The 13,443-nt window shown below is 43.8% G+C and overlaps 1 protein-coding gene across 2 annotated transcripts in view; it reads right to left on the reverse strand.

Moving 5' to 3' along the window:
* Nucleotides 1-3,309: 3,309 nt before the first annotated feature.
* LOC119383553 (adenylyl cyclase-associated protein 1) overlaps nucleotides 3,310-13,443 on the reverse strand; it is a 47,955-nt gene continuing 37,821 nt past the window's right edge. For both annotated transcript variants that reach the window (XM_037651767.2, XM_037651768.2), the window contains exons 9-12: nucleotides 11,216-11,391; nucleotides 9,373-9,496; nucleotides 5,485-5,711; nucleotides 3,310-4,496 (exon numbers count right to left, since the gene is read on the reverse strand). In XM_037651767.2, coding sequence (XP_037507695.1) covers nucleotides 4,416-4,496; nucleotides 5,485-5,711; nucleotides 9,373-9,496; nucleotides 11,216-11,391 — 608 coding nt within the window. In that variant the 3' untranslated portion in view covers nucleotides 3,310-4,415. The remainder of the gene's footprint in view (nucleotides 4,497-5,484; nucleotides 5,712-9,372; nucleotides 9,497-11,215; nucleotides 11,392-13,443) is intronic.

A 13,443-nucleotide genomic window follows, 5' to 3' on the forward strand; every position in this document is an offset into this window, starting at 1 on the left:
TTCTTTTTTGTTTTCTTGATTTCGGCACACAAATGCGTTGAAGCTATTAGGGAACTGATGGCAGAGATCCACGGTTGTGAACAGTGGACAGGCACTGCATGATGGATAAATTTTGGGTGTTCCCAAGTAATAATCACTGCCAGAGCCTATAGGATTTCAGATTTTCTCTCATTTCATGGCTTTGATCTTGACTATGGCGACCTTCAGGCCTCGAGGTATCATGCAAAGGTTTGTTGGCCACTTGTTTGCATTTAAGCTCATACCACGCCCCGATCCAGGTGGCCGTGCTCATACTAACATAACGCCTGCGGTTTAATGGACATAACACATTAACTGCTGTGGTTTCCACAGGCACTGGCAAACGGTGCCAAGGCTCAACTTTGCATACATACATACCCATGCAGGAAAATTGCCAGGAGGGACCACCAGGGGTGTAGCCAGAAATTTTTTTCGGGGGGGGGGGGGGGTTCAACCATACTTTATGTATGTTCGTGCATCCGTTTGTATGTGTGCGTGTATATATATGCCAGCAAAACCGAAAAATTTCGGGGCGGGGGTTGGTTTGAACCCCCCCCCCCCCCTGGCTACGCCCCTGGGGACCACCACAGCTGTAGGTGAAGTGCTGGCACAACAGACGTATTACATTCCTTTAGCATTCCTTTCCTTTATTAAATAATGGTGGAAGCTGCTTCATGGGACCAAAAATTACAAAAAAAAAATTGTGGATTCTGCTATTAATGACGCATAGCTTCCCTAAGTTTCGTGCACCCTTGATCATTATTTTAGCCATAAAAGCTTTTCATATAACATCAACTACTGACCGCATTGTGTTATTTGATATTTTCCATGTTTCACATTTTCGTAAACTTACTACTGAGAAGCTTTTCTCAGCTTTCACACGCTCAACATGGACCACTTGTCTTGCTGAAAAGCCGAGTTTAGTGCAGGAGTCTCAAACTCGCCTCAGCTAGCGGGCCTCAGTAACAAAATTTAAACCCGCAAGGGCCAGGATAGTCAAGTTTAAATGGAAGGGGAAGGGGGTGTTAGAGTTTGCACATGTCAGCTACAGTTGCCATTTGAAAGAAGGTTTATGGAGCATTTCTGATGGGGATTTGGTGCCAAGATTCAAGAAACCTTGACAATGATCTCCAGAATGGCTAATCTGGACACCGATTTGGACATAGAGTTTTTCCCACAGTTTCTACTCGTGGTGACCGCACAGGGTGCTTCATGAAAGAAATGCTTGGGCTACCTTGGGCCACTATGAAATCACCTCTTGAGCCAAAAACATTTGACGAAGAAGCAGTCCGTCGGCCTCGTGCGCCGTGTTCCATTCTGGTGTAGACTGCTGTCCATTGCGAGTTTAAGGCTCATAGTCATCAGGCCGGGCCGCTAGTGAAAGATCGGTGGGCCACATGCGGCGTGCGGGCTGAGTGTTTGAGACCCCTGGTTTAGTGCGTGCAATAGGGTGCCAAATGTTACTTTGGAAAGTTATAAATTTTCAGAAAGGGTGAAATAAGAAAAGTGCTTGTTTCATTCAAATGAGAACTTCAAAGCTTCGCAACTTTTCTTCCAGGAAAGCTAGAACAATAAAATTACACTTGTCGAACCCTTCGAGATACAACTATGTAGACTTCAATGACATTTCATTAAGCAGGACCTAAGTAGAAAGTTCACTTCAAATGGTCAAATAAAATTCTCATGAATAAATTTAGAAATTGATGGCATGGTGTACATTAAAACTGTGCTCATATTTATATGAGCACATGGAAATACATGGTCACTACTGTTTTCACCATCCTAATTAAATAATATGTCTAAAAATACTTTCCCCCCTTAAGATGCATTGTTTGCCTCAGCTTTAACCCTGGTCTAGCAGTTCAATTAATGAAAACACTTTTTCTGCTGGCATCGTACCGTAACCCATGGTGTGTGCTGCATTTTGAGAGCACCTAGTGAGGAGTTATTACATTGCACGTGAAAATTGATGGGTGCTGTCACCTATGCTCTGCAATTACATTGCACGTGTGAAAATTGGTGAAGGGTGCTGTCACCTATGCTCTGTAAAGTGAGGGCAATATCTGTGGCAGGCGGCACGACTGCCTGTTGCTGCGACAATGTAGTGTTTCTTCACATAAATGGAGTTTGCCTCCATGCTGGGCCTCAATTATGTGCATGGTAGAAAGTGATGTTGCCAATGTGCTTCGAAACACTTGCAGTGCAATGACTTGCCTTGAAAATAGCCTGGCCAACGCAAAAAATGGGCAGCTTGCATTAGTGGTGCAAGGCTGGACTAACAGCGGAGCGTGTGGCCGACCTAGATTATTAGCAAGGTCTTAATTAGCAGTCTTAATTAAAATGTCATAATTAGTTATCTTAATTAGTCGTCCTATTGTGGTCTTAATTAACAAAGTCTCCTCTCTCTCACTCTGCTAATGTGCCTGAATAGCAGAGTGCCTAAATTAAACTAGCTGGTCCGAGTCTAGCAAGGCTGGGCAGTTTCTTGTCCACACCGGGCGGACGAACGAAAAGCTTAACAGCTCCGCTGCAAAACTGCTGAACAACAAATGGTTTTCTCCATGCTGCTGAACACAAGATTCTGCTGAAAGACTGCTTTCATCAGTCTGCTGAACCAGGACTGTGTTTGGCTATCCGACGCTGCTATACCACCAAGCCAAGCCAATAGGTGGCATTGCTATGCTGCTCTGGTTAGAGTTGCTGTAGTATAGGAACTCTAGCTCTGGTATAGACGTGCCGTGCTGCTGGATTGCACGAACGACAGATTGTGCTTCAGAAGTGCCGATTGCAGCAGGCATGTAGAAAACAAAACGGCTGAAAAATGCGTGCAATCTTTACAACTGGCAGCAGATTAAATGAAATTTTCTGTACATTTCACACGTATGTGCCGGGACACAACTGTTGTGGCAATTGAGCGCTACAATCAAGAGCGAGTTTGGTATTGCGTACATAGCGTCCGTAATGGCGTTGCATATGTAAGAACACCACATTTCGTAAAAAGCATGTGCGCAGAGCTTTTGCTCATGCTCACCAAAACAGACGCGGCATCTTTATGTACGCAACGTATGCACTACTAATACTTGCCAATGGCTTCTCAATTTACATATTGCTCGGGAATTGACCATTAACGAGTAGATGTAATGTAAACAATTACCGCAGCAAACAAAAAAATGCAAGCAAATGGCGCATGTTAACACATTTGGATACTGCCTACACTTTTGCATCTCTCACCGAGTGCAGGACAACAAGGCCCCAAATAGTACTTCCACAAAGCACATGCTAGACTGAATGCCCATCCCAGACGTCTTTATTGAGCAATCGGTTGCAATCCTCGGACAATCTCCACGCACACATCTCGCTTGAAAAAAGAAAAGCACTTCAGAATCACGTCAGTCCACACATTAGATTACTAGGATGTTTTTGCTTACTCATTTGCCCGTTTCTGACTAGTAGGAGTATGCGAATATTGAAGTTTTCTAATACGAATGAGGCAGAAAGAAGTCTCCAAATGTCGAATCCAATGTGCGTAGCATAAAAAGTTTCAAAACAAGAGATAACATTCATTACTCTTTTAAAAATTAATTTCATTTCACTAGGTGGCAGCTATCACGGAGAAAATTAACTGCTCGACAGAAAGTAAGCGGTCTCGATGCACCATGACAACACTTCCGCCACTGGAGAAGGACCCTCCGACTTGAAATTGAGGTGGATTTTTGTGGATTAAAAGCATGCAGAACACTTACAACTATCATACGCACTGTTTCAATATCAGTACTTTCACTCAAAAATGACGTGCATAATTTGGGGTGTAGGGCCCCTTTAAGCGGCCAGCTAACACATAACGTTTTATGAAGACACTGATTGGGGGCTCCATCGAAGCTAAGCTTCAACAATGTAGTATGCTTAATGGGTATGCATATTAGCACAAGTAAGTTGTTACTCGAATACTCAATATTTCCGAATGTTCAAGCAAGCAATATCAAGTGTTCGCCACAGTCAAATATTGGAAAATATTCAACTCCGTATTCGAAATTTCGAATATTCGCACACCCCTACTGACTAGTTAAAAAAAAAAAAGTTGAGAGAGAGGCGAGTGTAAAAGTGCAAAATGTCGAGGGATAAGTCGGATCAGCCTGGCCGTCAGTTGACGAGGTCAGCTTCATGCGCGTATAAATAGGGAGAAAAAAAACTTGGGCCGTTGGAACTTTGCTCGTAATGCTGCATGCTGTCTGGCCCAGACAGCACAAACACTTTGTCGTGTACCGTGGCAGAAAAGGATGTTTTTTTGGAACTTTTTTTTTTTTCGTCGTAAGCACTGATTAGGGGGTGCTCGCTCCCGATCTGCCGCGGAGAAGACGAGGTGTTGGAAGACGTGCGACACCTCCGCTGGAGCAGCCTTATGCCTTCTCGATGACGCTCGTCGTCAAGGCCTTCCCGTTCCAGATGGACTTGTACTGCTCTGGAACTGGTATCTCCATCTGAAAAGGTACACCGAGAGTGCAAAAATTACAACACAGCCTCGGGGTCTCATCCGATTAGAATGCATTTTTAAAGAGGCGGCTAAAATGCAGACTTCGTCGCTGACTGACTTGGCGGTGACTTGGTGCCTGATTGACTTGCTCTGACTTGCTAGTGGTAACTGGTAGCTAGGAGACTTGAAAATGGTTAAAAAGCTGACTTTATGAAGAGAGAAAGGTTGGGCACTGTACTACAGAGACCTCATGTGCGAACTGTTTTGAAGTTCTCCGACTAGATCAGCAGCTACAAGTCGCCCCATTAATTTATGAACTATAACGCGAGTGCACGTAACACCAAATCAAAAGTTGCCCAATAATAATTGCAAAAAGCTACACTGGCAAAACACCTTAGTTGGAGTTGAATAGGAAGCTATCAAAACAATGGAAACCTACTTAATAAAGCTTGTTATTAAAGTGTGGCAGTTAGAACACCGAACACTTCCCTTAACAATTGATAGCCATAGGTGAATCGCACTAAATTAAGCTTGTATGATTTCAATGCAACACCTGGGTTGAATCTAATATAGTTTTTATACCCCAATTTCAAACGCACTGTCCATAAGTTTTTGTGTATCAAAGAGAAATTGCGCAAGGTTTAGTTTGATTGGATTTGGTAGGCATATTTAACTTAATTAGAACTGCAAATTACTTCAGATTGAATTATCTTGAGTGTTATTCATAATGTGACGCTTCTGTATGTCACACAACAACATCCCCAGCAGTCTGCTGTTTCAGCCAGTCATGCTACAAAGTACAGCAGATTCTCATTAAATGGAACGTGAAGGGACCAAGAAAATATGTTCCGTTTAGCAGGGGTTCCATTTACTGAGAGATGAATGGGGATGCAGAAGTATGAAACCAATCGTATCTGAGGAAGTTGTTTCATTAAACCAACAATTCCATTTAAGAGATCTCCGTTTACTAAAAAGTCTACTGCAGTGAAACTTACGTAGTCTCCACTGGGCGTGGGCACAGACACGTTCACTTCGGACGACTTGGAGGTGACCACCTCGACGTCCAGTGACTTGTTTGACAGGTAGATGTGCGCGCCGTCAGTCTTGTCCACCGCGATGGTGGGGACCCGGCCCATCGACTGCGCCTTGACACTCTGGCAGTTGATGAACTCCACCACCGACACGATGTCCTCAAACACCACGGCCGTCTTCTTGCAAGAGTCTGAAATCCAAGAAGACATGCATGCAATGTATCCATGGTAGTGATACAGAACTATCGATGGTACTATCGATACTGTAGATAGCTGAGTCACTATCGAACTATCGATGGTAAAAGATACTATCGATAGTGCTATCGATAGTAAGTACTATCGATAGTTTAAAATCAACAGCGCGAACTCATTGCAGAATAAATTTGGTTCCCCGCGCGCGTGGTACATAGTGGAGCCAGAGGAGCAGGCTGAAGGGCAAGAAAGTTGACATGCTTGCGTTCTGCACCGGAGTGCTTCGCTGACACGTGGTCATAAAGTCAAACTGTTCAGCTGTAGCGGAAAGGAAGTCGTTACATGGGGTGGAACTGCGCGGCTTCGGTTCTATATTGCATTTGATGATTTCAAAATAACAATCAAGAACTAAGTTTGTTAATTGTAAGATGTAACTGGTTGCTTTTAAATAATTATTTACTGACGAACATATGCCGATATTTTCACTGCGCGAATAATTTATCTCGATAAAAATTTCCTCCTAAATTAAGCGAAGCTGATAGCAGGCCATCGCGAATATTTTGGCAATTTGGCCAGCCAGCAACAGCATCGTTATTCGCACCACTATGGATAGTTTGTCACGTGGTTGTGACGGTGAAGAATGCTGCAGCAAGACTGGGAAATACGAAGCTCTTTTTTTGGTCGAACTTGTGCCCAGAAAATCAAAACTCGCAATACAAGCAATACAAGCTGCGCACTGATTGCGGCGAGAACAGCTGCCGGCCGTCGAGTAATCTGACAATCGGTGGAACGCTTCGTCTTTTATACCTCAGTCATCAAACCTTCCAGCGTTATCGCCGGTGCTGGCGTAAGCTCTCGAATAAACTTGAATATTCGCATCCGACGCGTAACCTTAATATCAAACAATCGCAAAACTTCTCAAACATTGCGGCGCGGTCTGCGTCAAACACAGCTAACAGTCTGTGGGTGGAACCCGAATACATCAAAACAAAGCAATAAACACGCGCGGCAGTATTATCGCTATCAATGTTACCGATGTTACTACCGATTCGACTATCCATAGTTTCTCGATAGTAGTACTATCGATAGTTTGCTTACACTATCGATAGTTTCTTTGAAACTATCAATGCTATCGATAGTCAATTTACCGATAGTTCTGCATCACTAATCCATTTACTATGCGACGGTTGTGCGTGATCTCCTCAAGGTCATGTAATCAGGGATCCACTGTATACCAATTAACATATTCAATTGTAAGGGTTTAATACGATGCTCCTCATGGTCAATCTCGAACAGCTTTTTATCACTGTATATGCAACCAGACCACTGTGTTAGATATTCCAGATTTCTTGAATGACTACACAACAATCACAAATGGGATGGTCCATTCGCAGTGCCACTTCATACTGCAATGTGTGCCAGTCTACAGAGTGCCAAAAACAAGCGGTGTGACAGTTGTCACAACCTGAGCATGTGAAAGAACAGCTTTTAGATAAGCTTATTTGTTCAAAGACTGTAAATGGCCTGTTGTCATAATTCTCTGCATGACTGCTACTATCTTGTGACAACAGCGAACGTGGCTTTTGGCATTGTATACAACTGTAACACTCGGGCAATTTAGGGTGCATATTGGAGTTGAGTAAATACAGTAATCATTAGGCTTGTGCGAATAGTAAATTTTAGGTCCGAAGCGAATTTGAAGCGAATAGTGATTTGGTCAGAGCAAATTTCGAAGCGAATTCGAATAGTTTATATCACATTTTATAAAGAAAAATGAGCATATTTGTCATGACCCAACTAACCAGCGCAATATTTTTAAAGTTCAAAGAAGACATATGCATATGTCATTCTTTTTGGTTCAAAGGGAAGTGGAAGCAACTTTGAGTAGTAGCAGGATTTGACTTTCGGTAGAATGCAAGTGATAACCTGTAAAATATGTAACGTTTTAAAATTTACTATACGTAGAGCATACAAGCCGGTATAACAAGCTTTTAAACTTAAATGATGAATCGACGTGAGGGTAATACAGTTAAATCTCAGTAATTTGAACTCTGCTTTTTCGAAATCCCGCATATATAGAAGGATTTCTGCGGCCCCGTATTTTGCAATGTAAATTTGAGTGGATAATATGAAGCGGTGGTCAGTACCAGCCCGGTTAATTCGAAGACTTTGGGTGCCGTGTGCCAATTCCCAAACCGATTTAGCCGCAAATCAGCAGAAACGATGGCCCTTAGGAGCCACAAGGCAATGCAGTGTAGCAATACTAATGGGTGACAAGTGAAGCATCCCAGCCTCGCTGCTGCCAGTGCAAGAAAAAAACAAAACAAAAGGCGGTCACGTGGTCAACTAAAATGTCCGCCTGCAGAAAAGACATGCTTCACTGCAACACAGCAGTGACACGCAGGCAGCATGACGCATGCTTTTCTCAACGTCAGCGCATCATGATTTACCCATTCTTTCTGGGAAAATAGAGAAATTAATAAAGGGCAGTCTAACGGAGTCCTCAATGTATGCAAACCTCAGATTGGCGGTTGTTCCGGCAATTTGTGCACTTATACTGCTGACGGAGTACTTGCCTGCAACGCCTACTTCGAAAACTCAGTTCGAAAACTTCAATGATCATCTTTTCCACCCAGAACACATCGCAAATTCCGTCACACTGGTCATTATTAAATTGTTTTACCAGAAGGAATGGGCGAATGGTCGCCTCACGACGCGCTGACGTTGCAAGGAACAGGTGACATGCTGCCTGCATGTCATCACTGTGTTGCAGCGAAGCATGTCTTTTTTTCCGCAGGCACACATTTCAGTTGACCGCGAGACCGTTTTTTATTTTCTTGCGCTGGCAGCAGCGAGGCCCGCCGTTTCCCCGGTTTAGCGGCAAAATTGGGGCCAGGTATTGCTGGAAAACATAACCTTTGTAGCCGCAAACTAGCAGGCACAGCAAACGACCACCTCCGATTAATTCCAGTAATTCAAAGTTCCTTGCATCCCACTTTTTGTATGTTTGGCTAATTCGAAAACCCGCTTAGATTTTTCACAGTCCCAGTGACTTTGAATTAACGAGGTTTTAGTGTATGTTCATTTAACCTTGAAATGGGGCTTTGCGGCAGTGCGGATTTTTCCTGGAAAGGTGTATTCACGGTATAACACACTTCCACCGCAGTGAAACAGCCTTTACAGGGGGTTACACGCGATTTATTTATGTCTATTCGTTCACTTCAAATACTTCGAAATTTCCTAGAATTTAAATTCATTTCGAAGCGAATTTGAATACTGTAATATTCGTTCGAATATTCGAAGTGCTCGAGTATTCGCAAAAGCCTAGTAATCATCCATTGTGAACTCTCGTTTTCACCTCGAACTCTGCCAAATTGAGAAAGAAACTATAATTTGAGTGAGAGATAAAGGCTTCAACACATTCTCTGCCTTCAAAGTGTCTTGAATTTGGGCGCTGCAGCCACTGGTGTCAAAATTAGGATAACCGTTAGTGTTACCAGTGGATACTTGTGCTGAATATTACAAGGCAAAGGCGAATTTCTCAGGAGAAATGAAAGCTTTTATGGTTCAAAACTTAGACCTTTGGTCAGAGCCAAATAAATTAACAAGTGTCAAATTAGCATTTAATAGCACCTGGGAAAATGGCAAATGAAGTCTTACCAATAACAATGGAGTTGACCTTGCCCTTGACCTGGATGACAGAGTTTACGCACTTGTACACACACACTGACTGGTTCATCTGGGTCTGATCCAGCACAATGTTCTGGTTGTTCACTTGGAACTCCTGCAAACAGCGGAAACAAGCAGACATACGCACCATCAGACTCAAAACATACAGTTCAAGCATGCGTGACCAACCTGCCTCTGGAATTTAAGGGGGTCCTGCAACTTTTTCAAGTAACCATCGAATGGCTTCACTAAAGGAGTTTATTGCCTCGCGTATTGACCACTGCAAAAATTTTTGGAATCCGTCAAGTACGAGCAGAGTTAGAGAGATTTGTCGCATGCTATAACTACTTTCTTTCTTCTCTCGTCCCGAAGAGCACGCTCGAAGCTAAGCAGGGAGGGATGGCACCGGCAAAAGATGTGGCGTCACGAGCACGTGATGACCTTGAGCACTTTTTCTCCTTTTTTCCTCGAATGCACGGCTAACCTTCAGTGAGATCACGAGCGTGTGCGCGGGCACGTGGCGGCCTCCCATTTGAGCAGCCAACGATGCTCAAATCAGCCAATGGCCATGAATTTGGGTATATGGCGCGGTCATTTGAGTAATGGCATCATATGTAGAGAGAAGAGGGCGTTATTTAGCATATTTTGAGAATTAATTGTAGATTCCAAGCCGCGTGATGTGCTATAACATTTCGCTCGCGTGTTCTCAGGAGCCTCAACTACCGATCGGTAGCGATTTTTGATCACGCTGAAAAAGTCTTGCAGGGCCCCTTTAACAACATTCGCCCGCAGTTCACGGTTGTCAGATTGTTCTCTTGTGATTTAACGACAACAAAGATGAGCCAGCTACTAGCTGGCTATACAGCATTATCTGGCGTTTTGTCAAATGTTATCAGATGGATCAACGTGACATGGACTGACGTGCATGAGCAAGCAAGCGGGCTAGTGAGTGTTGAGTAGCGATGGGCAAATATTCGGGAGTTCCGAATATTCGAACGAATATTAACGTATTCGAATTCGCTTCGATACGAATTTAGGTTATTCGAAATGAACCAATATATGTATATATTTGACCGCACATAAACCCCTGTAAAGGTGGTTGCACTGCAGCATTTGGTTGCTCTGCCGTGAAACCACCCATCCAGGGGAAATCCACACTGCCGCGAAGCCACACTTCAAGGTTAAGTGTACATATTTTTTTATGTTTAAAAGCATGTTATCTGGGCTTATATGCGCTAAGTATAGTAATTTTTAACTTGTAACGTATTGTACCGCTTATAACTTGCACCCTCCTGCTATTCAAATTTTGATAGTATTCAAGGTTTCTCCCATTTCATTTCAAACCAAAAAAGTGACATTCACTCATACCTAGTTCCAATCCTTAAAAATATTGTGCAAGGGTCATGACAAAATTGCTCATTTTTCATAAGAATATGTGGTACATGCTATTCGAACTATTCGATTCGAAATTATTCGACCAAATCACTCTTCTCTTCGAACCTCAAATTTACCATTCGCCCATCCCTAGTATTGAGAAACAGCAAAAGAATGGTGAGGAGACAGCAACACTCTACTTGTGCAGTGATGAACCAACGTTGCAACATGTTTCGTTGGGATATTCCTAAGGTGATGGATCTGTTTACACCAGCTTGCTATTCAGGAAGACTCAAGTTCAATCCAACCATAGCGCGTAATATTCATTTTTGCTCAAAAGGCACTAAACGATATGCGACACGAATCTACCTACCAACCACAACGTGACTTGGTGTGAGGCTTTGCAGAAAAACATTTTTCCAGGGTGCACGTAAGTGATAACAGATAGAATGGTACTCACCACACACCACTTCTTTCCTTCCAGCTCCAGCTTGGGAGGCTTGGTGATCTCCTGGGAAGGCTTAGAGCCAAATCGCGTAGCTGGCTGTGCCGGCGCAGATTTTGGTGCCACGGGCGCCTGTGACCGCAACGCGGGGTTCTTGTGGGTCATCTGGTCGCTGCTCACTTTCTTCAAGCCTGCAAAAAAAAAAAAAAAAAAAAAACCATTCACGTGACACGCTTCATGCCCCAGCAAGACCGCAAACTTCCAAAGTTTGCCACCGCAAACTTCCAAAGAGTTCTTTGACAACATTCATTAAAGTAACATTCCTTTAGCAGAATTAGCTTGGCCAAGCTAGGCTTCAAGTTTCGAGGTGATCAGGCCTTCACATGGAAAAGTGCACTGGTTTGTGTTCTCCAAGAATGGACCTTGCTAGCTACTTCATGCCAGTGTGTGCTCACACATCACAGAAGTACAGTGAAACCTCTGTGATACGATCACGGCTCATACGAATTTCGGGGCGATACGAATTTTTCGTTGGTCCCGGCCAAGGCCCATTGGCCTGCAATGTAATGGAGTACGGTTGTTGCGAACCGATTTTCACCCAGCGACGTTTGATACGAACGTATGCTACCGCCCAGTTACGAAGAGGTGCTGTCCGCGCTGTTGCGGAGGACGCGCCAAGCACGTGCGAGCGCGGAACGCAAGCGTGGGCATGCACGCCGCACCGCCAAATCGTCAGAATCACGGTGTAAGAAAAACAGTTTTCTTACGGTCAGAATAAACCTTCAGAGACACGTCATAGCCTCCGAGATTGTGTGCACGAATCTTTGAGGCTCTTATGTGCCCCCGTGAGCCTTCACATTTAGATTACAGAGGACATTAACGCCACACTTTCTTTTTTTTCTAATGCGTCGACGCGGGCTGCTCTCGTTGTACTGTGTTTACACGTGCCTGCCTCGTGCATGAGACATCCTTTGAAAGGTGGACGAGGAAGGCGAGGATGGTCTTGGCGAAGGAGTCAGGCCTCACAACGTCAACATGCACGACCGTTGAGGTCGCACTTGTGCGGGCACGGCCTTTAATTTCCTAAAAAACATCCCCAACATCTCCGCGATAACAAAATCATAACACAGGGCCATGATTCTGTAATTTTGTGGCCTTGATCCATTGCGTCAAAGCGCTTCTTTTGTTATTTTCGCTGCAGCACTTCGGTGTCATGCAAAAAAGCATACTAAAATTTGGAAGGGGCTACTGCTGTCGCGTGTCACAACGCACCTGGTTCATTAATTGAATACGCGCGTATGGGCCGTATATTTACGAGTGCTGGTATAATTGCAGACATCTAAAAACTTGACTGACAATCATTCAGGGTTCTTCCTCACGTTGCTGCGGCCCTGAAGAACAATAAATGAAAATGTACGCCAGCTTTCTTTTGTCGCATGCTAATTTTCCATGCGTTCTGGTGATATGAATTTCGGATGATACGAATACTTTTGGTGGTGCCGTGAGATTCGTATCACCGAGGTTTCACTGTATTCTCAGTCAGAAAACAAAGGTATTTTCTTGGAATGCACAGTGCACAACTGCGACGATTCTTCTCCACCTCCTCAAGTGAGATTGGGGGAGAGAGCAAGGCGCACATAAACACACTGCTGAGGAAGGCAGTTGGTGCAATGACAAAGAAGAGTCCATTTAACGAAACGTTGGCTCCAGTTACATTCCCTGCTCAACAATTTCCGACTACGATCTTTTCGGGAACCAAAACCTTAGAGACACAAATTAAGCCTTTGTAATACAGTAAAAGCTCAGTAATTCGGATTTCACGGGACCGGAAAAAATGTCCGAATTAACCGAATGCCGAATTAATGAATGAACAGGAAAAACAACATTAAAATAAAGTTGGAGAAGCATACCTTTATTTGCTGAAGTATTTTGTAATGGTCATCTGCGTTTACGCGCAGATTCCGGCTGACATTACAATTTTTATTGACATTACATTACATTCAACGAAGAGGATTACTTGCACCGCTTCAACAACAATCAAGAGCCTACCCCACATGCGAAAAGAGCCAGCTCGCAAACGTACAGATGCAAAAAGACGGAAGAGGGAGACGAGTTTCCTGTGGACATCCGACCAGCGCAGGCAAAATAAATAACAGAGGCGAAATGGCAGTCAGCGCCTCTGTTGCGCTTTGTGGTTGTAGTGATCTTTTTTTGTTGCGACGGCATCTATTTGGAGTTCATTG

The sequence above is a fragment of the Rhipicephalus sanguineus genome, chromosome 2 (genome assembly GCF_013339695.2).
Source record: "Rhipicephalus sanguineus isolate Rsan-2018 chromosome 2, BIME_Rsan_1.4, whole genome shotgun sequence".
NCBI lineage: Eukaryota > Metazoa > Arthropoda > Arachnida > Ixodida > Ixodidae > Rhipicephalus > Rhipicephalus sanguineus.